This window comes from Typopeltis vanoorti, chromosome 15, assembly GCF_054136105.1.
Source record: "Typopeltis vanoorti isolate ZY-2024b chromosome 15, IOZ_Tvanoo_1.0, whole genome shotgun sequence".
Classification (NCBI taxonomy): Eukaryota; Metazoa; Arthropoda; class Arachnida; order Uropygi; family Thelyphonidae; genus Typopeltis; species Typopeltis vanoorti.
The window spans coordinates 34,510,331-34,537,487 of NC_143563.1; the positions used below are offsets into that span (position 1 = coordinate 34,510,331).

The following is a 27,157-nucleotide window of genomic DNA, read 5'->3' on the forward strand; positions in this document are numbered from 1 at the left end:
AGGTTTTAGAGTAAAGGAATCAAGAGCACGTTGCTCAAAAGCTTCCATATAAAAATTAGCAATTGGGGGGGGGGGGGGGATAGTGGTGAGCTTATGGCCGTACCTTCTGTTTGTAGATAAAATTTATTTTGCCACACGAAGTAACCAGAAGGTAGTACATGGATAAAGAGGGAATCACTGATAATTCAGGTACATATATTCTGGAAAGTAATAAAGAAAATCTTAGAGCCAAATTTCATACTTTAAAACAACGGCAAAATTTGAATGTCAATCATACAAATCTACCAATCAGGATTTCACTTCCCTGACAAACAACTCCAACAATGAACAACAAACAAGTGAGACAAGGAGCGACCAACCACATGCAAGCAATATTAATATGATCAACCTATCTAGCCACACTTTAAATAACGGTCAACTTACATTACTTGATAAAGGCCTAAACTTCGCAATAGCACCTAGAGGAATGAGGGGAGAGATTCGTTATTGAATTTTGATGCGATCGGATGTGTTATTTTAGGCTATAACTGCTTGAATTTTATATAAGGTTATTCGGGAAACTCACATTGCACTGGAGTTAACACAGTTTCAAATCTACTGTCTGCCCCTCTGCATGAAAAATGCATGAGGTCTGATGGCCATGTAGGCCCCACCCGCTATGAGGATTAGTGGTGGATGAATGGTACTTTAGGGAGGTAGGTTTCCGCACTGTGGACAAGTGAGTTCTTGACACTCCTTTTCCCTGTTTTTATGGCATTCTAACTATAACATATTTTTTTTTCTGGTAGACACCTGTGTGTGTCTACAGGATTTGCCGGTGGACCCTCAAAAGTCCACAAGATTATCTGTAATTTGCTCGGGACACCTGAGTAATCGTTATTCCTTCTCTCTGTCTTTACACATTTTTCACTTATTAGTATCATGGCGAAACCTCTGAATGAGGCCATATTTCGGGAGGTATACAAGGAATTCCTCAGGTTGGGAAAAGTGACATTTTTTGATACATTCCCCCACCTCAGCAGTCATACAAGACAAAATGGATGACATAAGTGACAAATTCATTACACAAATGCAATCAGACTTTGTACACTCCCCAAATCTAGAAGATGCTACATCCCAAGACAGCATCTGTCAGACCTTGGAAACACATACAGAATTCCAAATGGCCAAAAAGAAGAGAAAAATCTCTACCATCACAGAAGAACCCAAAACAACAGAGATGGAATCAGTCAATGTATGTAAAGAAAAGGTACCACCAATCATCTTAAGGGATAAAGAAAAACGGATTCCTGTCTTACCAGCCCTCAGGGAACATGACTTCACATTTCCATGGGCCAAAAACTCTGATGGAGTTAAAATTCAACTTGCCACAGTCATGGACTATAGACAAATGACTAGATTTATGGACAATGCAAATCTCCCATACCATACCTTTGCTTTACCCAGCGAAAAGAACCTGAAGATGGTTCTTCGTGGGGTTGCCGAAGGTATCACCCCCTGAAGATGTGATCACCAACCTCTCCAGACAGGGCCCGTCCCCAGTTAAAGTGAGCAGGATGCTCAGGTTAGATAAGAGACCAATGTCTTTGGTGCTGGTTGAAATCAGCAATATACACAAAAACGAATCTATGAACTGACAGTTGTATGCAAACTCAAAATATCAACTGAGCTGCTCAAGAAGAAAGCATCAACAGGACAGTGTCATAGGTGCCAAAGGTTTGGGCACACCCAAAAATTATGTAAGGCAGCCTACAGGTGCTTGAAGTGTGGTGAGCGACACCAGACCTGCACCAAGCCACAACTATTCCTACCTGCTGTGCTAACTACAGAAGACCTCACCCCGCCAACTACAAGGGATGCCTTTTGAATCCAAAAAATTGAGGGCCAGCAAGAGTCAATCTTGCTGTTCCTTGTAACGACACCATAAGCAACCGAGTAGGTCGTCCCCAGTCCTCAGAAAGAAAGCATCAGGAGGGCAGTGTCATAGGTACCAAAGGTTCGGGCACACCCAAAAATTATGTAAGGCAGCCTACAGGTACTTGAAGTGCGGTGAGGGACCCTAGACCAACACCTGCACCAAGCACGATCTACTCCTACTGCTGTGCTAACTACAAGGGATGCCTTTTCCATCCCTTGTAGTTGGCGGGGTGAATCGAGGGTCAGCAAGAGTCAATCTTGCTCCTATTTGATGACTGTGGCATTACCTCAAGGGTAATGCCACAGTCATCCTTGATAGATCAACTTATACTCGTCAAATGAATCAACTAGTCTCAGATAACAGCATTGTGAACTATAATCCGACCTGTTGGTCGGATTATAATCTGTCACCTCTTGGCCATAAGACACTGTTAAAAAATTAATACCCCATTATGCCCATTCTCCCAGAATATATGATGTTCCCAAGGTGCATAAACATAATGTTCCGCTTCAGCCGATAGTTGAGGGAATAGATAGCCCTAATTATCACCTAGCCAAGAAATTAGCGTCAACACTCAAGGAATTGGTAGGTCATTCTACTTCCTATATAAAGAACACACAACATTTCATAAACAAAATTAAAAACACAACACTCGGCAAAGATGATTTATTAGTCAGTTTGATGTTTTTGCGCTTTTCACAAATGTCCGAATCAATGACACAATTCTTCTTCTACAGAACAAATTTTCGGCCGATATTATGGCCCTCTTTGTCCACATACTACGTTCTGGTTACTTCGTGTGGCAAAATAAATTTTACCTACAAAAAGAAGGTACGGCCGTGAGCTCACCACTATCCTCCCCCCCCTCTGCTAATTTTTATATGGAAGCTTTTGAGTAAAATGCTCTTCATTCCTTTACTCTAAAACCTGCAGTTTGGCTTAGATATGTTGACGATGTTTTCATTACCTGGCCACATGGCAGCCAACACATTCCTTAGATGAGCGCATACAATTTACTATAGAAATTGAAAATCAGAACTCGCTCGCGTTCCTGGATACACTAGTCACACATCTTCCCCCAGGCAGTCTATCCTTCACTGTTTACCGTAAGCCTACATACACCAGCCAATATATGCATGCTAACTCATATCACCACCCTTTGCAGAAATTTGGAGTCATCAACACCCTCAAAAACAGAGCTATAACAATTTGCACTAATGAACAAGCTCTTAAACAAGAATTAAAAATTATTAGCAATACATTTATAAATAATGGATATAGCAAAAATACTATTAATAAAATTCTTCATAAAACTTCATCAGAAAGTAATCGATTACAGTAAAACCATAACACTCCCATACATTAAAGGGTTATCAGAAAAAAATCAATAGAATCCTACATCATTATAATCTTAATGCCAATTTTAAACCACCTTTAAAATTAAAAAACATATTCAACACTTCTAAGGATCCTCTTCCCCCATTGGCACACCCTGGTGTTTATTGCATCTCTTGCACCTGTAACTTACCTTATATTGGAGAAACTGGATGTACAATCCCTATCCGTAAAAAAGAACACAAACGGCACATTAAATATAATTTTGGTGAAGCAGACTTCTCAGATCACGCTCTTAACACCCCACATCAAATTGATTGGAAAAGTACTTGTTCTTTACATCATACAAAAACTAGTTATGAACGGAAATTTAAAGAAGCCTGTGAAATTTTGATTAACCACTCTTATCTTAACAATAATGGGGCTTAAAAATCCCAAGCATTTTGATGGCACACATTCAGCCCACTTAGTTTTCAGCAAACCTTGACTTTAGGACTCTAAGCAATTTTTCATTTTTTATTGGCGACTATCCATACCAGTTGCAATTTATATGTATACGTATATAAGTAATTTTATTTTCTGTTTATTTATAGATTATTTTATACATGAACATGTTACTCTCCAGCTTAATTAACTTTGTAACCTAATAGATAATAATAATAACAGGACTCTAGCTTTGATGTAGTGAGGTTTTTTTTTTTAAACATCAGATGTCAGGTAAATAGTTTTTATGGTTGATCAGTGACTATAGCATGCCATGTAGATTGTAGTGCAGCTTGTTTCTTTGTATATATACATATACTCCAGAAGATGACCTTCATGTGAAGGTTGAAATGTATATATTTTGGTTTATATTAAACTAAAGTTTTACTCTAACACAGTAGTTGTATCCATAATTTTTCATAATGTGCTCTCTTCTTGGACATATTCTTACTCCAAACCTTTCCTGACATAATCACATCACTACTATAGCATGCTCAGCTTCAAATAAACTTGGCATCCTTTTTTGCTCAAGACGATACTTGCCTTCTGAACAGTTACTTACTTACTCTGTAGAAATCTGAAATCTGCCCAACCTTGGAATACTGTTCTGTTTGAGGTAGTGGACCTAAGACCTCACTAAAAATTCTCAATGCCGTTCAGAAAAGGGTGGTTTGGTTAATTAACAATACCCTTCTTACAGGCTCTCTTCAGCCACTGTCTCATAGAACTTCAATTTCACATATTTACTGGCTGCTATTCAGCACAACTAGCATCCATTATTCCTGTCATTTCTGCTGAATCTACAGGAATTTGAGTAACATATGTGCAACATCCCATTACAGTCAAATTGCATACTCACCTGACCTGCTACAGTCAACTTTCATTCCATCCACCTCAGTTCTATGAAATAGCTTCCATCAAGTATTTCCAAAGAATTACAACCTCCAACTTTTTAAGACAAATATCATCAGATTACTCTGCTCCTGACTACACATGCATTTATTTGCTATAGGCCTGCTGCTTCTTGTGTATGGTTAATGATATAAAAATACATTTCCAGAAGTCATGTAGCATATTGGTAGATGGAATATTTCATTTCATAGATCTAAGTCGTGGAGAGAACATCCTTGGAAGAGAATGAATGAAATCAAGAAAGGGGTGAGAGATTTTTCTCTTATAAAGTCATGTGTGTGTGTGTGTATGATTGGAGTGTGGATCGCCCAAACAAGTTGTCATACCCTTTCTTGAATTCATTAAGAAACCTTCAGAGGGTCTCTGACTCAAATCTGAAAGTCTCTAACAATATTAGCAATAAAAACACGTTGAAAATAGGCAGAAGCATAAAAAAACTTCAGCAGCTGCATTCTCAATGGAGAACCTATAGGACAACTAAATATACCAGCTATTTAGGCACAATTTTTAGTGAAGATGGCAAACTAAATGTGGAAATAGACAACCGAATAAACAGAGCTAGTATGGTGGAGAGCCAAATTAATAAATTTACATAGAATAAGAGAGAAATGAGTCAAAACACTAAACTAGCTGTATACAACACAGCATTCAAATAAATTTTAATTCAGTTTTTTTTTTTTTTTTTAAATGTAGCTCCCATCCATGAAATGCTATAAACCTATAGTACATTAGTATCATGGATGGGCTAAGGATTTTTTCTGCTTTTATTAGAAAACAGAAAACGTACTATGTAAAAACAAAATGAAACTATGAAGGTTACATACAAAAAATAGTCAATGAAATATTAAAGCATACAAGTACTCCACCCCTGCAGATTTTGCTGCCATTGGTAATGGCTGAAATTTTACAATTTATCAAAATACAAATCATCAGGATGAGTCTCAGTAGATCACAGTATGGTGGCTGCTCTTCTAAGCATTATACCCAGACCAGTACCTAGGTCATCTGCAGACGATTTGGTGCCCATACATCACCTGAATGGTGTGGCATAGGAAGCGGCAGCCACATCTATGGCTGCATTGATACATCTGTTCTAGTGGCCTCATAGCCAAAGCAATCACACCATAACAGTATGAAAGTAACTGACTGGTACTGCCTTTCAATGCACAAGGCACAAATGGTATTGTTGCAGTGGCTAGACGGGATTCCAACTTAGAAGCGTTCAGTCATCATCCCACATTAAGAACCTTAAGATGTTCAGTTCTCAAGGTTTAGTTGTACATGAACCTAAAGGCATTCACAGTTCGTGCATTTACCACAGTATGACCATTAGCCATACTCACCACTACTTATTAATAATTCTACAGACCTGCATTGCTAAGATTATTGCCAGACGATTTTTTATTTTTATTATATCATAACATCATTAACGGCAGGTTAGTGCCTGTCATGGATTCAGCCAGTCAAACTTTGCATCTTAATCTGACATTCACAACTTTTAGCCTCAATCCCACTATCTACCTACACTAATAGCAGTAAGGCAACCTTTTCAGCTATCCAATCAATGATGCATGATTTAATAAGTTAATGCACACATTAATTTTCAAATTTTAACTTATTATTGTCAAAAGCAATGCAGTGTTGACAGCTCAAAAAGGTTGTCCTACTGTTTATGTACGATATTTGTTAGAAGTATGGTACTGTTCAACTTTCACAGGGAAATTTTGCTTCGTTAACAAAGATGCCAGCTAAACAACTGCCTCTAAATTGCAGCCAACATTTTTCCTTCTCAGTACTCGGGCATACGTTATTTTTTTTTACACAAGAGTTTTATGAGATCTTACTTATTTTTAGATGAAAAAGAAATACATCAAGAAATGACTGGTTAAAATTGGCTGAACAATGAGGCTTGTAACTATGTGGCATTTCAATCTCTCTCACCATCAACAACGCCCTTATATTTTGGTTTAATTGTGCTGGAATTGCCGAAGGAGTTTAATATAAATATATATATATACATATATATATAAAACTCCTTCGGCAATCTCTCCATTATTATAACTCAGTTTGGCAGAATTTCCTAAAGGATCTTAGGAACTGTTCAAAAACCTTTATTCCAAATCTGGTTAAATAATGACCTACAGGGGAATCTTGCAAAGGAAAAATCAGTGGTCCCTTCATTTTAATGTGATTAAGCTGAATATCTCAGGGGGACACATAAGAGGTACTTAACATAAGAGGTAACTGTTCCAAATTTAGTCAAAATTAAGGCGAGAGGAGGAAAGAAGAAAAATGACACTTTGTTTTTCTGTTTCAATGTGTTCTAGTTCTTTCACTAATTGAGTTCAGTGCCTCAAATTTAGCAGACTAATAACATGCAACTTAAAATCAAAATTACGGCAGGTCAAATTTTGTCCTTAATGATTCTTATAATAAGAGTAATCAGTGACCCACTACTTTGCTTATGTATCTATGATGGCTATATATATATATATATATACAAGGTGTCCCATAATTTTTAGTGCAGTTTTGATCTTTAACTGCATCAAAAGTATCACAGTTACAGAGTTGCAATAAATATTATTTGAAAGTACAGGTAACCCTCGTATAATGCGGTTTACAAATTGTAGCTACCCTTGTTCAACGTGGCATTTATACAACGCAGTTTCGATATAACGTGGTCTACAAACTGCAGTAACCCTTTATCTTTTCATATATTTTTCGCCTCGTGACTTAAAAATCAAATTTTATCTTCGTGAATTTCTGTCTGCCCGTATCGTGCATGTAGTTATAAGTAGCGAATTTTAGGGGAAATACCTTTAGCACGCATCTACATCAATTGTTTACCATGTAAAGTGTTTTAATTATTGTTGAAAGTTATCTTCGTTTTCTGCCAGGAAAGCGCATTAAAAATAAGTGTGTTCATCTCAAGCTGAGCACTTTATTTCTGCTAAGTTACATACAATATGTAATGCTTTTTTTTTTTTGTAAAAAATTATTTCTATAGTAATGACCGCTTAGAGGGCTTTTGCGATATGATGGAAAACGAAATTTGTGAATTAATTGATGAGGAAATGAATTTAAATTAGGAGGAACTAGTACAATTAATAGATGATGTCGAATCAAATGACAGGGAAAGTTCTGTCAAAGATTCTGATTGTGATGAATCCGTTAAAAAATTCAGTTTAGAGAAATTAGCAGATGGATTGGACTTGGCAAAAAAGTTAGGAAGCTATTTTACGGATAATGATCCCTCAATGAGGGATCATTATTCTGGAAAATTCTGGTGTATATGTTATTGACATTACTCTGGAAAATTCACGAGACAATTGGATATTTGTTTAGCTCCATATTTGAGCTTAATAAAAAATTGCAGCATAATGATAAGCAAGGTTTTATTACAGACTTCTTGATAACTAAACCAGCTGAAGTATGCAATAAAAATTATACAAATGATGTCCCAGAGATTTCAAGTGATGACGACTTCCGGCCACTCGTAAATAAAGACCATCTATGAAATGTTCGTTTTGAAGACAGTGATGACGATTAAAATATGCACTTTATTACGTGCAATGAAGTTTACGTACAATTTGTAATTTTATAAGTTTATACTATATATTTGTTTCATAGTTTGTGTTTTCTTAATTTACATGAATTACAAGAATTAAATAAAAATATATTTTTGTTGGGTATGTCATTGTTGTTTATATAATTAAAAAAAAAAAAAAAAGAATTATTCGGAAACCTAACCCTACTTTTTCTATATAATCCGAGTCTTGCATAACGTGATTTATATAACGCGGCATTTCTATGGAACCTAACATCCGCGTTATACGAGGGTTACCTGTATATTAGAATTTTTGATGAATGAATATTATTACTTCATTACATTTTTATTTTACTTTTTAGACTGGTGTGATTGAAGATGGCAAATGTTGAAGAAAAAGTCAATTGCATCCTGTGGCTTGCTGAACTCAAGTCCATAACAGCAGTAAGAAGAAAATTTTCTGCCCATTATAACAAGGAGGCTCTCCACAGAAATTTAATAACTAGACGAAAAAATTCAAAGAAACTGGATCATTTCATGACAAACCCAGATCAGGGAGGCGTTCATCAAGGGAAGCGAATATGGTCGAAATCAAAAGGGCATTTGATAAGAGTCCCAAGAAATCAGTGTGACATGCTGCTGCTGAGTTAAATGTACCAAAAATCGTAGTGCACATAATTCTAACCAGACAACCCCATAAACATGCTTACCAAATTACAACTGTTCAAATGCTACAAGAAGAGGATTATCAATGCCAGGTTGAATTTCTTTCAACTGATGATGACACAAATGGAAAATGAGAGATGTTATTGACATGTTGACTTTTTCAGATGAAGCAACATTCCATATAAGTGGGAAAGTTAATCGTCACATTTGGGGTAGGTACAGAGAAGCCTCAGGAAATGTAGCAACACGAAAGAGAGACTCACCAAAAGTTAATGTGTAGTGCGCAGTTAGGTGTTGCATTATCGGGTCATTCTCTTTCGATGAGCCCACTGTCAGGGGTGAATCTTATTTAGCAATGCTTCAAAATTTTTTTTATTCCCAAATGAAAGAGATTAAATTTTATGAATAAGACCATTTTCAAACATGATGGGACACCCTTCACTATGCGACACAGATACAAAATTTTCTGGATGACACTTTCGCAGATAGGTGGATCAGTAGAGGAGGTGCTTTTGTGTGGCCACCTCGGTCACCTGCCTTGAAGCATACACCACATCAAAACAGTGGTGTATGCTTCAAAACCCGCTTCTCTTGATGACCTTAAGACTAAAATTACATTTGTAATTTTAGTCTTAAGGTAATTTGTAATTTTAATTTACAAATGCAATCAATGCATTTGTAAACTAAACTTAGTAACTTAAACTTTCTAGTGTATGCTATCAGTTAAGGAACTGATAGCGTACACTAGAAATATAAATTAAATCAACTTTAATATATACTCTCCGATATTTCGGCGTCACATTGCCATCATCATGGGAACTTAAGATAAAGACACATGCACGCAAGTACTACATAATAGCAAATGAGAAACAAAGCGAGGAAGCTACCATTTTCCTAAAGTCCTGATGGTGCCCCCTGGGGCTATATTAGGTGTTCTTGGCATTTGAGCTGAAGTTCTTCTGATATATCGTGACTCTTTCTTTTAAGGTTACACGGTGATCAGCATTCATATTTATGAATTTAGGGACACAAAACACACGTGTTGAAAAGATTATTTTACTGATTAATAATAAAATAATAACTTTACGTTTCGACCCCCTGTATTGAGGTCATCTTCAGAAGGATACATGTGTATAAGAACAAGCTACATGTTGTTGCACTCTACACAAGTAAATTACATCTACGTTGTTAACTAATCTTTTTTCTTAGCCTGCCCTCTAATGAAAAAAAAAAAAAAAAAAAAAAAGTCAATTCTGTGGTATGACTGGAAAGGTACCAAGTCCCTACACCGCACCAAAACCTGGTTCGAGCGGAAATTCAAGGAAGCATGTGAAATGCTCAAACATGATCCGAATCTGAATAAAAATGATGGTCTAACAATTCCAAGAATGTGGAGGACCCATCTACAACCTTCATAGCAACAATGAAGAAAAATCTCAATACAAGAAGACTTAGTGAAGTGTTTTTTTTTTTTCCTCCTGAACATTCAATAGCAACCTGTACTGTACAAATCCAGAAGATAATCGTAATATAACAATATAAACTGTATAATTCCAGAAGAATCTTAGTACGTGAGGACTTTAGCAGAGTTTATTGTAGTTTTTATTTTATTTTTGTTTATTTAATTTAATTAAATTTTTTTTTTTTCACTAGAGGGCAGGCTAAGAAAAAAGATTAGTTAACAACGTAGATGTAATTTACTTGTATAGAGCGCAACAGCATGTAGCTTGTTCTTATACACATGTATCCTTCTGAAGATGACCTCAATACAGGGATCGAAACATAAAGTTATTATTTTTTTATTAATCAGTAAAATAATCTTTTCAACACGTGTTTTGTGTCCCTAAATTCAAAAATATGAATCTTCTGATATATGTTTCCCAAATTTGGGACAGTCTCATGCATCCAAATTTGTGGAGGTTTGGCATGTTCCTAAGAGCCAAGGCTGATTCCATGAATAGGCTTTCATATTTGAACTTGCTGCGGTGTATTTCTGTGGCTTTCTTCCACCTTATTCTGTGGCGAATGTCCAGAGCACGGTCTGCAAGCCTGGAGTGGCTGTACTGGTGAAATTGTCCTACTTTGGCCAAACAGGCAGGACAGCTAATATCAGAATCTCAGAACACCAGGACTACATCCAATTTTACCAGTACCCCCCCTCCCCGAGTTCCTGACTGGTAGGCCGTTCTCCTTGAATTCTGACTCGAATTTTGAAGACTCAACACTCAGGGTAGTCCCTAAGTGTCAAGTCATCAAAAGGGGGGTTCCACCCCTGGCACCCAAGTTCCGAACTGGTAGCTCAGTTCTCCTTGAATTCTGATGACTCGGCACTCAGGGTAGCCCGAGTTTCAAATAACTTGACAAAAAATGTGACAAAAAGGCTTATATATACAGGGTGTTCGGGATAAATTTGACATATTTATAATTAATTATATTTTTCCGTAAGTTACATGTATTAACACACACTTCTCTTCATTTAAAAGTTTGGACCCTTCTTCATTCATATACAAGATGTCAGAAAGGATGGATAGCTGGAACCCACCTGAATCATGGAAGGGAATAACTTGTATCATGATGATTCGTGCCCGCCATCAAAATAAGGATATTACGACTGCTGCCCAATGCTCCCTGAATACAGTAAAAACAATCAGGCATGAACTAGAGACTTGCAATGGTGACTACGAGGATGTAGCAAGAAGAAAGATCCCTAGCAGACGATCTGATTGCGTTCGTACAGCAGAATTCCTCGCAAATCTGCAGGAACAGGTGTTGAAGAACCCTGGCATTGGAATTCGGGCTTTGTTCGTGGAGTTGCTAACTGTAGTCAAGCCCTGGATAACAAGGGTAGCCAATGGTAGGCCGTATGTATGGCAGCAGGATTCGGCCCCTTGCCACACCTCTGGGAAAAGTCAAAAATGGTTGTCTGAAAATTTCTACGACTTCACCAGTCCAAATGTTTGGCCTCCAAACTCCCCAGACCTTAACCCCATGGATTATTTTGTATGGGGCGCAGTTGAAAAAGACACCAATCGCACTTCCAGTAATACAAAAGCCCAGTTAATGGATAAAATTAAAACAGTTTTTGCGGCCCTTCCCAGGGAGACTGTAGCATCAGCTTGTTCGAGGTTCCGAAGCAGAATTGAAGCTGTGATCGATGCTAATGGTGGTTATTTTGAGTAAATCTTGTTGATAGTATTGTAATTAACTCTGCCTGTAATGTTTTTTTGTCAATTCATTAAATTTAATAGATACAAAGAAGATTTTCTTTTTCCTTACGAAACTGTCAAATTTATCCCGAACACCCTGTATATATATATATATATAGGGTAGATATAACAGCTGGATGGCATGCCACCTGACGATAACACTAAATTATGGCATTTCTCCTTCTCTCTCTGTATTTTGTTTCCACCCACTTATTTTTTGTATTTAATATTCATAATATATATATTTAAAATTTTAATTCTGAAGTACTGTAATTCTGTAAAAGTAGATGATGACAGATTAAACCAGAGTATAGATTTTTTTTTTTTTTTTTGAGTTCAAATGATTAAATATTGTTAACATTTTCATTTGTGACTTCAAAATGTTTTTCTTTAATTTTTAGAAAATCATAAATGTTCATCTTTAATGAAAATGCATCTGGAGTTGTATTTTTTTGGAATTACAGCAATATATAATAAAAAGGTCTCAGTGACTAATCCTGAGTTTCAATAAACAGAATCCTAAGAAAATTAATGGGATGTGTTTTGTAACTTAATCCTTTTAGTTCCATCTCAGTAAAACTGATAGATTAAAATGTTGCAAGTGTCCACCTGTTTAAACAAGTTGTCATTATATCAAACTGTTATGATTTTTCTCTCTTCTGGCATATATCAGAATCCCGAGATTAAAATGAGTCAGATTATCAAAGTTAGTTGAATTATCACATTTCAGCATCTTAAAACATTTCTAAATAATATGAAATCGTCGTTATTCTTAGAATGTATACTATGGAATTATTACAGAAGATTTCTGATGTGATAATAATGAAGCAATAAAAGTATTGTCAACTTCAGCCAATGTCATGTCTGCTACATCTGTTGTGTGCAACATTAACTTGCACTCACGCTCTTAAATGCAAAGTTGGTATTCTTTTTGGTTTTTCTCAGAATGGCAGTATATCTTTAGTACATTAAAATCTTACTAATTCATCTGTCAGTTTATACTGCTTGAATAACTGAGATACTCATACACACAAATATTCAAATTGTCAGCGTCAAGGTCATTGCAAGATGACAAACACATCTTATGACAACAACAGTTAGCACTGATGTTCAGGAATCCATGGATTTCTGAATATCATATTTTTTACAGTGGCTAACTGAAATTTGCATTTGCTTTATAATCATTATAAACTGAAATTATATAAGAAAGATGTTTTTTTTTTTTTATTTTACTTCAAGTATACATACAATAATTTCAAATACAAAATTGTTTCCAAGAAAGGGAGAAAAAAATACACCAAAACCACAATTCTAAGTAAACTGTACTTGAAATTGTCATCTATTTTACAAACGATATTTCTCTCCTTTTGTTTATTTTTACTAATAAAGTTTCACAGTATTGACTATATTTGGCTATGATATACTTATAAACAAGGCTCCACATAATTCCCAGGAAACAGTCCTGTTACTCCATCCATGACACCTTCATACCAACCATCATCATTTTTCTTGACAACATATATTACTGAGTTTTCAGAAAAAGATAGTTCATCTTCTTTATCAGCTGCATAGTCATAAATTGCAACCACTATAAAGAAATAAAACACAAAACTATAACTAAGCATGGCAACCACAACGAAGAGAAAAAAGTACAGTACTATATTTCTTCTGAGTAGTAACTAGGTAATGCTTTTATATAAATGACTGTGAAACACTTAATCTTTTAATTCAACCAATAACTGTTCTACAAATATTAAAAGATGTACATAAAAGAAGGTAATACTGTTTCCATATCTTATGAAACTGATTACATTATGAGTAACTTCAATATCTTTTATAATAAAAAAAATCATGCTCTCTAGTGAGTGTACATTGCCCTGTCATTATAGTCACAGTTAAGTGATTTGCTACTAGGAGGCATTTTAATCCTTAGATCTCATTAGTCAGTAAGCAAGGTATACGTGGAGATCTCCCAATGGTACACACACTAATCAAATGTTTTATTATGATCAATCAGAGATAAAGAAATGAAATAACAAATGCAAAAGTTATGCCAAGTGCTGATCGTGAATCAGACCACAGACTTGTAAGAATTACAATAGATATATAGCTAAAAAAAAAAGATACCAGATTTAGAATAATCAAGTGAGATGCAGCTAACTTAAATAACAGTAACAGCAATTGAATATATTGAAAAAAAAAATACGATTCCAACAAATGGATCAAGATAAAAGAAGTAAAAGCAGCTTACTAAAGCAAAAGAAGCTATTTACAATCCAATTTGTGTGTTCAAACCAATTTTAACATATGGATCTGAGAACTGAATTAGAAATAAATCACTTGATCAATGCCTGAAGACCATAAATATGAAAGTTCTGAGAAAGATTAACAGAGCAAACAGATCGCATCAATGATGGAATCATATTAAAAATAAGGATATTCAGATAGAACTTGACATTCTGAGCATTCATAAGTACGAGCAGAGCTAACCTCAGGTGATATGGTCACTTAAAATGGGTAAGGAAAGGCTAGCAAAACAAGTTTTTTTTTTTTTAGGATGGCAGGAAGATCAAGATATAGGTTTATTGATACAGTAAGAAGTGCCTTAGAAGATTGAAATATAAGCTCGGAGAATACTGAAGTCCTGACAAATAAAATTAATTTGGAAGAAAATTTTTGATAGGAAGTTAGTAATGATGTGAACTTTTCATGTAATACAACCATAATATCTTGTACACTCTCTAAGGTTCATATTAGTAATCTGATATGCTTTATAGCTGCCACTCCATGAAGTTATAGTTCAGAACATATTTCCTCACCAGGAACACCTGCACAGTCCCATTCAGGTACTACTCTTCGAACAGTACAGAGATAGAGTTCTAGTTAAAGCTATTCTAGAACAAAGAATGGGAGCTATTGCTCTTCCTTTCAATAACAATCTGAGAATTTTTTTTTTTTTTTACTCATTTTGGGAAACATACCAACTTCTGGATAAAAAATAAATAAATAAAATAAAAACTTTTCCTAAGTTGTACATTTATCTGTAGAGTGAATGATTAAAAATTATGGTATTATGTTATTTGTTTTGTCTCAGGAACTAATTTCTAATGAGCATAGGAGTGGCATACCCAATATCAGACTCAGCCTTACTTCACATAATGTACATCTGTTATATTATCTGTAGACTGGTCCCTCCTCCTTTTTCTGTCTTTTCTTTTTCATTTTGCTCCTTCCACAATGCTATTATGTATTTCAGGAATAGGGGTGTATTTCTTTCCTCTCTTACTGAATTTTCTTCTTCACTGCAGTGGGAGTCTGCCTTCTCTTTCAGGTATTTGTTTTACCTTAAAGTAGGCTACCCTTTCACAAAGCCAGAACAGCAAGGAAGGCTTAGACCAAAACTTGGTCTAAACCAAGTTTAGAACTCAACTTGGCTGGGTGGCAGAAAACACCATAAAGCACTCAAAGGCAACATCCTAGTCTGCCTTAAAATAAAAAATTTCCCTTTTATGTGTTCTTCCTTGTTCTCCTTCGATACCCCACCATGAAACCACACGACTACTATCTGCTATCCAACAAGCAATGAATATGCTTGGAAGTAAGATGCTAAAGTTATACTGGTACCATGACAATCCTTGAACATTGTCACTAGACCACAAGGAAAGAGACTCACTGCAGCATCAGTGACCCTTGCAGGCAAGCCCACCAGTCAAATGATTCTAAATGACTCATCCAGGATCACTATCATGCATCCCATCATTTTCTCTTTCTGAATGCTTATAGGTTTCATTGCACAGCATATTGCTAAGTATTGGTGGTTTGGAGAAAAACTAAAATAGATTCAGAAGAAACAGAAAAAATAATTAGTTAAGAAAAGAGTAATAAGAATGAAAAGAGCTAGCACCATCACCAAGAGGTACCCTCCCGCCCAACACACACACACTAATGCCATGCACAGGTACATGGAGAGAAATGATTTCCTGATGATCTACAAGGGTGGTTCCATAAGTATCAGCCTAACTTTTTGAGATGATAGAAAGAAAACAACTGTGTCACTTTTAACATAATCTCCCTTTATTTCAACACACTTTTCACATCTTTGAATTAACATTTCTATGCCCTTGAAAAAATAGTCAATACTTTTGTCTGCAAAATGGCCTAAAATTGCATCTTTCACTTCATTGTCATCTGCAAATTTTCTTCCTCGAAGGTCTTTCTTCAGTTTTGGGAAAAGGTCTGAGTGCTAGATCTGGGCTGTAGTCACAGTCCTTCACTGCAGCCTTCTCAACAATAGCTGTATGGAATGGAGCATTGTCGTGAAGCAGACAACACCATGACTCAGCATTCCTCATCTCTTCACCTTTAGGGAACCATGCAGGAGTGAAGCATAATATTTTGCGTTCACAGTGGTATTCCTTTCCTTGAAGTCAATCAAGAGAATTCCTCGGCAATCCCAAAAGATTGTTGCCATGATCTTGGTTTCTCTCAGAAGGTGCCTCACCTGGTTTGTGCCACTCCATGGATTCCCTTTTGGAAAGAGGAGCATAATAAAGGACAATGGTTTCATCCCTGGTGACAATAGATTCCAGCACTTCTCTCTGATTGGCTTGGCAAAGCCCTAAAAACTTGCGGGAACAGGAAACACAATGTTCCTTCTGAAATGAAGAGAGAAGTTGGGGCACCCACCTTGCACTGACCTTGGTCATGTGAAGATTCTCATATATGATGTGAAAGACGGTTGTTATAGAAAGCCCCAACCTTGCTGAGATTTCTTTGAGCTTCAGCCGTCTGCCATTGAACAGCATCAAGAGAGACATGTTCTTCGGTCATCATTTCCACAGGCCTATCATCTCAAGGATCATCTTCGATGCTCTCTCTCTTTCTAGGCGAAAAGTGTTTTGCCTAGGAAGAGAGAGCCCATTTCTTGTTATTGTCGAGTCCATTGAAGAGCTTCCAGATTTGACCGTGGATCTGTAGAACTGCTTTGGCAATCTCTTTGATGGCATAGAGCTTTTCTCTAAGGTTATTGCCAATTTTCTGTAGAGCAGTAGCAATTGCTGGACAAAAATAAATATGGACAAGTATTAGTTCAACTCCTGAACAGTTTTTGCATGTTTTAGCTCCTACTACTGTCTGGCTGAATTTTAATGTCTTTAAAATGTTCTGTCCTTAGTCTGGTGATGATTTTCTCTATTTTCATTAATTTCACTGATTTCATTCTTCTTCTTGATAGGTTGTTTTACCAATCTTATTTTGGCGATAGTATTAGCATCAGTTAGTGATAATGGGTGTATTTTGGGGGATAAGTATCTTGCTTCTTTGGCTAGTCTGTCTGCTCTTTCATTGCCTTCAATATTTACATGGGCTGGTATCCATTGCAGTGTGCAGTTCTTATTTTTCAAATTTAAGGTAGTTAGTAGTTCATGAATTTCCCGTGTGAGATTTGTTTTTCCATTTTTTAATGCCTCAAGTGCAGATTTTGAGTCACTGTAGATGGTTATTCCTTCTGTAATGTTTATAACTGGATTTGAGAGATAGAATTTGAAAGCTGTTTGTATGGCTGTTAATTCACAAGTGAAGTTTGAAGTTTCACTTGTGAAGCTTCAGCTTTGCCAGCTGTGGTTTTGATTTGCATTTCCTCACCTCCAGGTAGAATTAGAAAAACCCTTGAACCTTTCGGTTGAGCTTCATCAGATAATTTATCAGTGTAGGCAATGACATGGTTTGGATTGTTTAAGCGATGTATAGTGTCAAGTCCTTTTCTTTTATTTTCTTGCTGTTAATCCTTTTTTGAACAAGGTTCGAGGAGATTTAAGTTTATCATTGTGTTTTTTGGTAGAAATGGAAAAAAATGGCTCTTTGCTTATTTCAATGGATAGGTGCTTTAAGTCAATCTGTTTTCTAATTTCATGATCATATTGTAACGTAGATGATCTCTTTAGTCTAGATTTTCTTGTCCAGACATCGAAAGAAGTCCTGAGTGAGATGTCATCCTTATTCTGTTAGTGAATTTAACTTTGGAGAGTTTTCTTCTGTCTTCTAGTATATGAAGCCCACACTCTTGTTGAGCATTTAAATTATTTGTGGATGAGACTGCATCTATGATAATTTTTGCTGCTCTTGATTGTACTCTGTCAAGTTTTTCTTTTGAGCTAGTAGAAACTGGAGCCCAGATTGACGAGGCATATTCCATAGTGGGTCGTACGAGTACCATATATGTAGTTTTGAGTGTCTTCGGTTTTGCACCCCACTTGTTTCACAAAGCCTTTTGATGATATTAAGCATTTTAAGAGCTTATTGGATATATTTGTAATATGAGTTGTAAATCTCAGTTCTAGGGTTAGGTCTAAGTACCTAAGCCCATTTCTTCATGGTGGAATATGAAGGAGAAGTTTTTCCAAGTGTTATCAAACACTTGGAGAAAGCCCTTCTATGGTGAAAAACTTTATCACTGTAATACTCAATTTTTAACATTACAGTCACTTAGCATGCCACGTGTTAGTCAAACGAGTGCCTCCAACTGAATGATGCAGGTAGAGAGTTGAAACTGGTAGAGTCTGTCTGTCATGCACAGTGCTTTAAAACTGGTGCAAATTTTGTATGTCAGGTTGGAAACGTTTGGAACTTACCTCGTACCTCATATTCCCCCGAAATTCAGGAAACTAAATTCATGCATGATAGTCCAAATGTAGTGTGATCAGGATCTTATAATGAGATGACCATACCATTAACTCTTAATAATGCTATAACTCTGCAATAATGATATTGCAGTTCAAGGAATCTGTTGTCTCATCCTTACCACCTTTGGATGTAAAATTAGCTGCCTCCCCCCCCCAGGTATTCATCTATAAACTATCCACTACTATATCATCGAACTACTTTTCTATCTGAACTACCAATTAATTATCCGTCATAATCAACTTTAATTTATGCAATACCTTGCTATATGATATATCAAATGCCTCTGCAAAATCAAGGACTATCACAGTATGTTCATCTTTCTTATCCAGTATTTGCCACTTTATTACTCACATAAAATGTATGTGGATTACAGAATCTACCCATATTTTAGAGGTGAATTTCTGTGATATCTCTAAAGATAGGATGAGTTTAGAAAGTATTTTACCTTGGGTATGATAAATGTTAAAAATACCAAACAATTTTAAACCTGGTTTTACTCCATTTCCCAAGTAAGCAAACAGACAAACAAGTCAAGTTTGCGCCTGCAAGTGATGCAAGTCTAGCTGATCCTACAGGTAGTGCAAGACCAAGGCAACTCGTGGTAAAGGTGGCGTAAGCTATGATCACTAATCAAAAAATTGCTTGGTATTTTTAACATAGGATGAGTTTGTTAAAATTCATACTGCCTTTCAGAGAAATTCACATGCTATCAAAGACAATTTTCCCAAGATACTTCAAAAATACGAATTAATCCATAATTCAGATTCAGTATCTCTGCTTAGTGTCATCCTTTGCAGAATAGCATTATTCTCCCCCCCCCCCCCCATCTTCTGGAATTTTGACAATGAAGGTTTTGATAAATTTGAAAAATAAAGCACAATTTCATATTTCAACTAGTCTTTCTCTTCCTTCCAGCTTTTAATAAGGGTCTCATTAAGTAGTCTATATAATGATTAAATCCTCCACAATCAATATAAATTTGATAAAACATATGTCTTAGGAGGAGTAGGGGAGAAACTAATTGCAGAAATTTTACAATTAGAAAATCTCGTTCCAACTTCAGAATGGAAGAGGATCAGGAGCTGCATGTGTACAGAATATATAGACATAGTGTTACTCTTCTATTTCATCAAACAGAAATTACAAAATATGCTTAGAGCTATGCAGAAAATAGAAAAACACTGCGAACATGCCATATGATTTCAATAACTCCATTTCCTCTGATATGTCAAAACAACAGAGCAAAAGTATAGCAACTTCAGCATATAGCTATGGTCTCTTCATGTTGTATGAAATGAAAGAAAGAGCTGAATTTGGGAAATGTTATACTAGTGTGATTTGAGAAACATTAAATCACATTGGGCTGTTCAACCCTTAGATCCAAGTCCCATTAATGACCTGTGGGATTATCTGGCAAGCCATTTATTAGAGGAAAACAGAAGGGTTTTGTTATTTATTTATAGTTAGGGGGTATGTAATTAAATATGTTTTGCTAACAGAGGAAAGTAATTTTAACCAGTAATTTAATATGCAGAAGGGTTTTGAAGATTAGTAGTAATAGTACTATAATTTATGTGGCTTCATCTGCTTTTGTTAATTACATACAGGTGTTATAAACATATAATTAGCAGAATACTACATAAGAGCGAGAAAAGTAAGGAATGAAATGCAGCAAATTGTAATCTTCAAGAAGATAATTAGTATGGCAGGAAAAGGAAATTCTGGTGAAGTTTTGTTTCATTTGATTCAGAAAAAATTATTACCAGACAGTACTTCTGGTTTAACAATGTATGAAGCAGAAATGGTATTACTTGAGAAAATAAAGCACAATTTCATATTTCAACTAGTCATTCTCTTCCTTCTAGCTTTTAATAAGGGTCTGATTAAGTAGTCTATATAATGATTAAATCCTTTACAATCAATGCTGTAAACACTTATCTCCTTTACCACATTCTAGTGGTAAAGCAGATTGAGATCTTCCTTATGAAGAAATAAAGCAACTTGACTGCCACCAAAACACAGTGTTGTTTTATTTCTTCATAAGGAAGATCTCAATCTGCTTCCCCTTATCTTTGATAATACTCCAATCCCCAGACAATCATCATATTTCTCTTCTTTAGAGCTGATTTACGCCTGCGGTCTTTCCTAGTATAAACGGCAAATGCCACATGTAAATGAGCTTTCTCTACCTTCAAAAAACTGGATATTCTTTTTCTATTCAAGACATCACTCATCCTTTTTACAACTTCTAATACTGTATATAAATCCCAATCTGCCTCACCTCAGCATACTGTTTCAAATTTGGAGTGGTGCATCAAAAATTGCCCTAATAATGGTTGATACTGTTCAGAAGAGGGCAATCTGGTTAAATGATGATCACCATCTCTGCTCAATAAGAGCTCTTCTGCTGAACTGGTTACCATCCATTCCTATATTTTCCTCTGAGCATTTAAACACATCAACATCAGTTCCTTCTGAACCAACTTCTCATTCTCTTTTATTCCATCTAACCCTGTTCTTTGGAAATGAGTTCCTCTCACTGCTTTGTTTTTCCTCTGTAGATTACAATGTTGCCATGATCTTGGTTTCTCTCAGCAGGTGCCTCACCTGGTTTGTGCCACTCCATGGATTCCCCAAAAGGGGATACAGCTGTTCAAAGAAGCATATTAAGGTTATTTAATTTATCTTAATCACATGCCCACATATTCATATGCAGTAGGTTCTACAACCTTTGTGGAAAGTGGGATTGATATGTAAAGGAGAATTCCAAAACTTGAACAAATATTATTTTTATTTATTGTTCTTTGGAGAACTGTTTTCTTGTATAGTTTAAGGAAAAGAATATAAAACAAATTAATATCATAGAAGCAAGATTCTTATAAAAATAATGATCACCTTTTTCAATATAAGTTTTTGGTGCCCAATCTGGTTCATCATTTTCTGCTCGGCCATGTAGAAACACTGGTGGTGATGGAGGATTATAATTTTCATTATAAGAACTCTCATCATCTGGAGGTGGTGGAGGTAGAGGTGGTGAGACTAAAAATAACAAAACACAGTCAGCAAATTTTTAAAAATGCAAGTAGTATGGTAAACAGTAGCTGTAAAGGAAGACTGGAGGGCAAGCTGCACATCATTAACAAACATTTTATTAAAGGTCATTCTATTAAGAAGTATTGTAGAAAAAATAATCAACCATGTTACAAATAATGAAAATGAATATTTGTAAATTAAGTGGATACTACTTTTGAATGCAATTACATAAATGCTGAAATCAACTTTTTTTTATGATAATCCCACCACAAAATGTTATACACTAATAGCACCTGAATATTATGGGTGAACTAAGGGCTAGATAACCTACAAACCCTGCTCCAGAGACCAAACATGGTACCGTTTCAAGCCTCCCTTAAGCAAGGTGCTATTCTTGAACCAGACAATGAAAATCATACCCAATGACATTATCCATGATACAGTGGAATTTGAATCCACAGTCTACAAGTTGGAGAACTGAGATGCTATCTACTCAAACCTTTTTATCAAATAATTGTTATAGATCACAATTATTACACTCATGCACCTAACTCTAATGAATTAATGCATGATTATATCGTGCTGTTTTATCCTGTTTCAATGTTGTTAGCAGCAAGGCATTTCATACAACTGGGTTTTATAGTTGGCAAATCAATCTGTTGGACAAGAATCGAATTTGGCTGTAAAATAGCACTAAAAGTATTTTAGCACTATTTTACAGCCAAATTCATTATATTACAAATATGTGAGGGGGGGGGGTATTCTAATTCATGCTTTAAATGTAATAAGAATATTTTATCTAGCTGATATCATCTTGTGTATGCAGAGATGTTTAATATTACTTCATAGTCAAAACATTAATTTATGCAGTTTTCAGGTAGTACATTCAGAATGTCATACATCGGTCAAGCTAATTAGAAGACCTGAGTAGTCCTCTGGTCACATGTGATGGGCAGTGAGAATATATCATTATGGAAATCACCGCTTAACTTACAGAACAAGTGTGTATTCAAACATAAGTTCTTCATGCTTTTCTGAAAACAATCCGTATTGTATATGTTTTAAGAAGCTATATTTCATCATAAAACTGCCAAAGTTTTGCTCGAATTTAGCTTTTATTTCGAGTTTAAATATTTAGACATTTTATATGTCTAAATAGTAAAAACACTAAATAGCCTGTTGGTTATGTTTTATGTTTACTGACTTCCTAAATTTAGCTAAAAAAAAAGAAGTAAATTCTGCAACAAGGGTCTGCAGATTGTCTGAAATTGTGGAATCCAAGGTATCCCACAATCAGACATATATGGCCTAAAAATCTAATGTAAGACAAACAATTTGTCTTACATTAGATTTTTAATGCTGAAATTTCATTTCCCTTGATGGCTATTTCATACCCAAAACAAAAGACATAGTATGAGCCAAATATAACAGTGAGTAGAATATATCCTTCACCCTGAGAGGTGAGAACATATCCAGAAACAAAGCAATAAAAGCAAGCAACAGAATATGACCATATGATAAACAGATCCCTTATCAGTAACAAATGTGCATCCATATGTAAGAAACTGCAAAGATTCCAGTTCCATTCTCCTTATGAAATTACAATAGTACAGCAAGTACAAACATCTGAATGGGATATGCCTTTCAGATGTTTGTCCAATGCATTTGCCTAATATCTTTTCAATCTCTTTCTAATAATATTCAACTGTACTGTCATCCTGAGCACCTAATACCAATAGTTCAGAATGTCATTTTCACACAGCTTGGATTCATCAGCTTAACAAGATTGTTACTGAATGCTACCTCATGCTATAGTTCGCTTTCACTACAGCAAAAAAAAAAAAGTTTATCACTTGCTACTGAAATTTTCCTTTAGTATAGAACATTTTCCTATGCTAAAGGAACTGATGCTACGATTCTATGGCTGAGACGTTTTTCAGGAATTTGTTTTCAATGATTTTAACAATGACATTTGCTATAATGGGAATTCAACAGCACATAGTGAAAATTCACTACATGTTATTCTCCAACATAAGATGTCTCAATACACACAACACTCTACATATATTGCCAATGCTGGAGGATACAAGTAGTAATATGATGATCCTATCCAAAGAGCTTGAGTATTTCCATTACTCTGCCAATATCCTATACATGACAAAATTAAGCCAAATTATTATTATCTTATTTCCACAGAAACTTGGCTGTAACATTCAAGTAACAAATAATAGTTACTCATTTAAATATTATAAAAGTATCTTCAGGACTGAGGCAACCCATGATAAAGGTGGACCAAGCTCTCATCACTACTTGTCTTAGTATCTCCCATAATGCAAAGCACATCTCCTTGCAGACATGTATAATGCTATGCATTAAGGGAGGGGCCACTACTCAGACCGGTTTTGACCTTTACCATGAGTTGCCTCAGTCCTAAAGATACTTCAGGCACAAACTTTGTTTGCTTACACTTGGATAAAGGATTAAACTAAATTCATTATAGTCTAATAATAAAGTTTTAGTGTTACATCTGCAAAACTGAAAGCACTTGAAACCCAGGGAACTGAGAAACCATATATTGAAACACTAAAACATATTTACAATAATGCAACTTCTGTAATTAAATTATATAAAAACAGTGAAAAGTTCCCAATACAAAAAGGCATCCAGCAAGGCAACACCATATCTCTCAAATTATTTACAGCTGCACTAGAGGAAGTCTTTAGAAGCCTTGATTGGGAAATAAAAGGAATAAACATAAATGGAGAACAGCTGCATCATCTGAAATTTGCAGATAATATTGTCCTAATAGCAGATAATCTTGAAGATATGGAAGAAAGGCTAAATCAGCTAAATGAAGCATACAGAGTAATTGGATTAAAAATAAATAGAGAAAAAACAAAAACAATGATGAATAAATACATAAACCATAGAACTGTCAAAGTTCAAAACCATGAAATAGAACAAGTTAATTCATATGTATATTTGGGCCAATTGTTATCCTTTGAGGAGTGCCAAGGAATAGAGATTGAACGAAGAATTCACCTTGAATGGATGGCTTATGGGAACATGAGACATATTCAGAAGTGACATCCCTATGAATCTAAAAAGGAAAGCTTTTGACTAGTGCACACTTCCTGTCCTAACATACAGAGGAGAAACATGAACTTTAACAGAAGCCCTAAACAAAAAGCTGAGAATAACACAACATCGCATGGTTCTCTCCATGCGATGCTAAAAATAACATCAAGGGATAGGAAGACAAATACCTGGATAAGACCTCAAACAGGTGTCGTGAATATTGTAAAATACTTTAAAGAGGCTAAGTGGAGATGGGCTGGCCATATTGCTAGATGCAGTGATGGGAGATGGACTAGAAAAGCAACAGAGTGGAGACCAATGGATGGAGCAAGACAAAGAGGAAGACTGAGAAGAAGGTGGAGAGATGAACTGGAACAAATTGCAGGAGTGAGATAGATGGGAGGCAGAGAACCGAGTAGTCTGGAAAATCATGGGGGAGGCCTCTGTCCAGCAGCGGACAGAACCAAAAGGTTGAAGAAGAACCAAGTGCAGAAAAAAAAAAAACTTTTTTCAAATCCAATTTCAGTTATGTCACTCCTAAGTCATATTTTTTAAAAAAATTTTCTGTTAATGAATCATAATAATAGTAGCTTGAACGAGTTTATGAATTAGATAATTAGAAACTTTATTCCAAAAACCCAACCATGGTTGGTTTCTGGAGTAATTGACTGAATGACTGAAATTTTAATTCATAACTTCTCCAGATTAAGTATCAAAGAATATGCAAAAGTCAAGAATATCTTATTTCACCTCAAAAGATCAAGTGTACCTGATGTCTGCACTGGTTAGTCAGACCATTTAGACACTACCAGTATGAACTGGTAGCGTGACTAAATAGGTTCACTGACAGTTCCTCCTACATCTCCCTTCCACAATGTCTTATCCATTTTGCTCACTATCCCCTTCTAGGCTATTATACTATGCTCTTATAGGTTAAATACCAAGAAATGTAACAATTTAGTAGCATAACAGTGCTATAAATAAGTTTGCATTTTACTAGCCTTTGATCAACCATTTCTCTTGAATTAATCTATTATTTTTCAGCTCTCAAATCACATATTTTGGCCTTTAAGGCACAACTAACTGCATCAATCCACCTAAATCTTGGTCTTCCTTAGTTTTTTTTTTTTTTTAACCTACAATCAAATACTTATATGCTAACCTCTCTTCTTCCTTTCTGTATAAGTGACAATAGTATCTTAGATTAGCTCTACTAAAATGCTCGTGAATATTAATAATTTCAAATTCTTTTCTAATATTTCAATTTTTAATATGACTATGCCATTTATACCATCTCTTCGTTTCAAAAACCCCTCAGAGCTTTCTATCGGTGCTCCCTAGTCTTCAAACAATTTCACTTTTCTAACCCAACAATTCAGATCCATAAGTCAAAATTGGTTTATAACTTTTTTTAATTAAATAAATATAATGAAAAAAAAAAATTATCAGCCTATATTTCTACTCACTGCAGGGTGAAGACCCTTCCCATTGCAGGAGGTTTGGGTCTACTACTCCCATGGTAACCCAGTCCATATTGGGAGAGTGGACAATCACAAACATCCATGCCTACGTGGGATTTGAACCCGCAGCCTCTTGGCTAGAGAGCACATATGCTAACAACTCGGCCAAGCAGACCGGTGAATGAATATATATACACACATGGCTATTTTAGTGTTCTAATTTCTTATTCCATACAAATTTATTCAACTAGCTCACTACTATACCAGCTTTGCTAATCTTATATATTTTCCAAATTAAATTGCCAACTTCACTAAAAACTGTGCCTAAATAGCTAAAATATTTTACTTGTTGTAGAGTATTGTTTCCCCAAAGTGTAGTATGCACACCTTGGGGGGTATGCAAAAAGTCTTTAGGGGATACGAGACTCTTGCTAAATTTCGATGATTTTCTTTTTTTTTTTACATTGTTATCACTCACAGATGAGTGTTGGTCTATTCTATAATTCATTTTTCAATAACTAAAAAATCTAAAGGAAGTTTCAAACAAAATGTGTCTCTTTGCAAGTATTAACTGACCTAAGTTTGAGCATTGCCTGGTTTATAGTACAATTGCATTCCAGATGCGTAGTTCAAACTGTCTGCATTAAAAGTTTAAATTCAAATAGTTCTAACCACACAGTCAGAACTCTCCAAGTATATTGGATTTATATATCACAAAAATATAATATACGTAATAACTAAAAAATTGTTTCACATGTTTGCAATTTATTACAATGCAAATGTTACAAGATAAATGTTTATAATTATTCATGTGTGAATGAATATTATTACAACTTTT

At 35.4% G+C, this 27,157-nt stretch overlaps 1 protein-coding gene across 2 annotated transcripts in view; it reads right to left on the minus strand.

Moving 5' to 3' along the window:
• Positions 1-13,264: 13,264 nt before the first annotated feature.
• Abi (tyrosine kinase Abl) overlaps positions 13,265-27,157 on the minus strand; it is a 147,276-nt gene continuing 133,383 nt past the window's right edge. For both annotated transcript variants that reach the window (XM_090404950.1, XM_090404949.1), the window contains 2 exons: positions 21,644-21,787; positions 13,265-13,655 (listed from right to left, as the gene is read on the minus strand). In XM_090404950.1, the coding sequence (XP_090261076.1) occupies positions 13,492-13,655; positions 21,644-21,787 (308 nt within the window). In that variant the 3' untranslated portion in view covers positions 13,265-13,491. The remainder of the gene's footprint in view (positions 13,656-21,643; positions 21,788-27,157) is intronic.